The sequence below is a fragment of the Chiloscyllium plagiosum genome, chromosome 25, assembly GCF_004010195.1.
Source record: "Chiloscyllium plagiosum isolate BGI_BamShark_2017 chromosome 25, ASM401019v2, whole genome shotgun sequence".
In the NCBI taxonomy this organism is placed as follows: domain Eukaryota; kingdom Metazoa; phylum Chordata; class Chondrichthyes; order Orectolobiformes; family Hemiscylliidae; genus Chiloscyllium; species Chiloscyllium plagiosum.
In genome coordinates, this window is record NC_057734.1 from 721,389 (window position 1) to 726,332 (window position 4,944).

The following is a 4,944-nucleotide window of genomic DNA, read 5'->3' on the forward strand; positions in this document are numbered from 1 at the left end:
TGTACCTCTTATGCTCACATCCAAATCACTTATGTAAATGACAAAAGTAGAGGGCCCAGCACCGATCCTTGTGGCACTCCACTGGTCACAGGCCTCCAGTCTGAAAAACAACCCTCAACCACCACCCGCTGTCTTCTACCTTTGAGCCAGTTCTGTATCCAAATGGTTAGTTCTCCCTGTATTCCATGAGATCTAACCTTACTAATCAGTCTCCATGGGGGACCTTGTCTTAAGAGTCTGAAATGTAGATTACCAGGCCTGCTGATTTGTCAGCCTTTAACCCCATTAATTTCCTCAGTGTCATTCTCTTACAAACACTGATTATCTTCAATTCCACCCTCTCACTAGACCCTTGATTCCCTAATATTTCTGGTAAGTTATTTGTGTCCTCTTTTGTGATGATAAAACCAAAGTCTGACTTTAATTCTTCTGCTATTCCTTTGCTCCCCAATATAATTACCCCGGCTTCTGACTGTGGGCGATCTACATTTGTCTGCGCTAATTTTGTCTCTTCACAGATTTATAGAAGCTTTTACAGTTAGTTTCCATGTTTCTTGCACTTTATTTAGCCCTCCTGATCAATTTGTTTGTTCTCTTTAGCTAAATTCCAAAATGCTCCTCATCTTCCGAATTGTTGTCTTTTTCTGGCAACTTTATACATCTCCTCTTTGGTTCTAATATTATCTGGAATTTCTAATGTAAGCCATGGTTCAGCCACCTTTCCTCTTGTATTTTTGCACCAGACAAGAATGAATCATTGTTGTAATTGATGCATGTGTTCTTTAAACATGAACCATTGTCCTTTAGTAAGATTCTCCAATTCATCCTTGCCAATTTGCACTTCACACCTTTTAGTAGTTCCCTTTATTTGATTCAGGACCCTGGTTTCAGTTTCGAATACTTCACTCTCCACCTTAATTAAGAATTCTATCGTATTATGGTCACTCTTCCCTAAAGGACCCCAAGCAAGATCATTGATTAATCCTTTCTCATTGCAGTATCCAGTCTTGAATAGCCTGTTCCCTGATTGGTTTCTTGATGTTTAAAATACCACCATGTACAGACTCCCTGAAATGTTGCTCCACAGAACCATTGCAAATGTGGATCTTCCAAGCTACATGTAAATTAAAGTCATCCATGATTACAGATATACTCTCATTGCATGATCTCTGATTTCTTGTCTAATGCCTTCATTTGTATTTTCACTAACTCCCAACAGCGTTCTCTACCCCTTGACATATCTTATCTTCACCAATACAGACTCCACTTCATGATTTTCTGAGCCAATATCCTTTCTCACTATCGCACTGATACATTTCCTTTACTAAAAATGCTACTCCACCTCCTTTCCCTTTTTCTCTGTCCTTTCTAAATGATATTGCTGGATGTTAAATTCCTATCCTGCAGCCAGGTCTCTGAAATTACATGATATCATAACTGTTTATACTAATTCAAGCTGCAAATTCATCTACATTATTGCAAATGCTCTATGCATTAAGATACAAAGGCTTTCGAATTATCTTTTTAACCACGTTAGTCACCTTAGTTTTATTTTGCACTATGGCACCATTTGCTTTTCATCCTTGCTATACTGCCTTCCATTTTTGTTTTTTGTCTGCCTTTTGTTCCTAACCTCTCCAAATGAAGAGAGACTGTAAAATGTGAAGATACAGAGGATACAGTGGGATCTGATTGTCCTGGTACATAAACCACATAAGGGTAGTGAACAGGGATAGCATATGATTGAGAAGGCAAGTGGACTGTTAGCATTTATTGCAAGCAGAACGGAACATATAAGTAAGTATATTTTGCTAAAATAGGGAATTGGCAAGACAATACCAGCAACACTGCGTACATATGAAAAAGGATATAATTGCACAGGGAGAGGACCTTCACTTGATCATGCCTGGGATGAGGATTTTTTTTATGAGGAAATGTTATGGTGTAGTCAACTCTTATAGTCATTTGTTTTCACAGTTAAACAATGTGTTCTGCAGATGGATATACTCACGGTGTCTGCACGTGCTAACGTTCATCACTCCGGACTCTCTGCACGGACAAAAGCCTTCATTGGGGGGATATACAGTCCCATTTGCAAACATGGTCTTCGGGGCTATGTATCGGAAGGAAGGTATCCCAAAGGTTGAGTCTGAATTTTGGTAAACTAACTCCAATGACCTGTTCAAATTTAAAAAGTAACCTTGTTTTAAGAATAAATTTCTTGCTAACTTTATAACTGCAAGGTGAAATAACGATCACTGTCGAAGGTCATTGAACACATCAACTATGTCACTTGTTCACAGCATGTGGTCCAAAGCCATCAAAGTGACCATTCCCCAACGACATACACAGAATATCCAATTCAGCCCAACCAGGCAGCATCTGGGAGAATGAACCAGAGTTTACAGGCAGCTTGAAACAACCTCAGGAGCAATGAGGGAGAGAGAAACACTGATCCTGCCAGTGACACCCACAATAAGTAAATTGTAACCAAACCATAAGATCGCACTGACATTGGTTGCAGTGATATGATGTGCCTCGAATCCATTTAAGTGATGCAGGGGAACCTCATATTGAGAACTCATTTACAGGATTGCAATGTGTAGCCCAATGCTGAACACTCCCTCGCATGACTGCATAGCTAAAACGCCCCGAGATTAAAGTCAATCTGCATTCAGGCTGAAGCAATGGAAAGTGAGTTGCATTCCAGCTGTAGCAGATTAGAATCATAGAACATTACAGTGCAACACAGTCCCTTCGGCCTTTGAAGTTGCGCCAACGTGTGGAACCAATCTGAAGCCCATCTATCCTACACTTTTCTATTCTTGTCCATATTCCCACCCAATGACCATTTAAATGCCCTTAAGGTTGGCACGTCTACTACTACTGCTGCACGCAGGGCATTCTACATCCTTCTAAGTCTCTGAGTAAAGAACCTCTGTCCTATATCTATCATTCTTCATGGAGAGCTGTAGTTGGCCTTCCCCCAATTTAGGAGAAAGTGAGGACTGCAGATTATCAGGATTCCCCTCACTGAGGGACAATAGTGATCAGGATCCCCTTCACTGAGAGACAATAGTGATCAGGATTCCCCTCACTGAGGGACAATAGTGATCAGGATCCCCCTCACTGAGGGGCAATAGTGATCAGGATTCCCCTCACTGAGAGACAATCGTGATCAGGATCCCCCTCACTGAGGGACAATAGTGATCAGGATTCCCCTCACTGAGAGACAATAGTGATCAGGATTCCCCTCACTGAGGGTCAATAGTGATCGGGATTCCCTTCACTGAGGGACAATAGTGATCAGGATTCCCCTCACTGAGGTTCAATAGTGATCAGGATTCCCCTCACTGAGGGACAATAGTGATCAGGATTCCCCTCACTGAGAGACGATAGTGATCAGGATTCCCCTCACTGAGGGTCAATAGTGATCGGGATTCCCCTCACTGAGGGACAATAGTGATCAGGATTCCCTTCACTGAGGGACAATAGTGATCAGGATTCCCCTCACTGAGGGACAATAGTGATCAGGATTCCCCTCACTGAGGGACAATAGTGATCAGGATTCCCTTCACTGAGGGACAATAGTGATCAGGATTCCCCTCACTGAGGGACAGTAGTGATCAGGATTCCCCTCGCTGAGGGAGAATAGTGATCAGGATTCCCCTCACTGACAGACAATAGTGATCAGCATTCCCCACACTGAGGGTCAATAGTGATCAGAATTCCCCTCGCTGAGGGAGAATAGTGATCAGGATTACCTTCACTGAGGGACATTAGATTAGATTAGCAACAGTATGGAAACAGGCCCTTCAGCCCTACAAATACACACCAACCCTCCAAAGAGTAACCCATCCAGATCCATTCCTCTGTCTAATGCACCTAACACTATGGGCAATTATGTGTGGCCAATTCATCTGACCTGAACATCTTTGGATTGTGGGAGGAAACCCACGCAGTCACTGGGAGAATGTGCAAATTCCACACAGACAGTTGCCTGAGGCAGGGATTGAACCCAAGTCCCTGCTGCTGTGAGGCAGCAGTGCTAGCCACTGACTCACCATGCCACCCCTAAAGGAACAGTGCCCTCCCTGTTTGACTCAGCACTACTTCCCCCCCCCCCCCCCCCCACCACAGTCTAAAGCCCCAGTTGTACAATAATTTTGCACTACAACGGCATACTCACCACAGACCTTAACCTGAAGGGCACTATGCCTCAGGCAATGTTGAGAAGGAAAGTCCTTCATGGCAACTTCAGCAAGAAGTAGGAATTGAGACCAGGCTGTTAGTGGTTCTCTAGATCATAAATCAGCTGCCTAGCTAACTGAGCTAACAAATTTAAATCGATGTCACCTTGTGCTGGCCATTGCCATCTGAGGAAAAAGGCTCTCCCTGTCCACCCTATCTAACCCTCTGATTATCTTATATGTGTCAATTAAGTCACCTCTCAACCTTCTTTTCTTTAACAGAAACAGCCTCAAGTCCCCCAAACTTTCCTCATAAAACAATCCCTCCCTCCTTGGGAGTGGAGAGATAAATGGGAGGGGCATGGGTGTGGGAGAAGGTAGCTGAGCTCCACCCATGAGGCTCCCAACCTCATTCCTGATGAAGGGATCCAGCCCGAAACGTCGATTCTTCTGCTTCTCAGATGCTGCCTGACTGGCTGTGCTTTTCAAGCAAAACACTCTCAAATCTGACCTCCAGAATTTGGAGATCCTCACTATCTCCTGGAGGGAGATTGTTAATGTTGGGAGTGATACCTTGGAGGGAGATTGTTAATGTAGGAAGTTAAACCTGGAGGGAGATTATTAATGTAGGGAGTGATACCTGGAGGGAGATTGTTAATGTAGGGTAGGGAGTGATACCTGGAGGGAGATTGTTAATGTAGGGGGTGATACCTGGAGGGAGATTATTTATGTAGGGAGTGATATCTGGAGGGAG

The 4,944-nt window shown here is 43.5% G+C and overlaps 1 protein-coding gene across 2 annotated transcripts in view; it reads right to left on the minus strand.

Moving 5' to 3' along the window:
- Positions 1 to 4,944, minus strand: part of LOC122562497 (scavenger receptor class B member 1-like) — an 87,544-nt gene that overhangs the window by 24,768 nt on the left and 57,832 nt on the right. For both annotated transcript variants that reach the window (XM_043715332.1, XM_043715333.1), the window contains one exon: positions 2,012 to 2,178. In XM_043715332.1, coding sequence (XP_043571267.1) covers positions 2,012 to 2,178 — 167 coding nt within the window. The remainder of the gene's footprint in view (positions 1 to 2,011; positions 2,179 to 4,944) is intronic.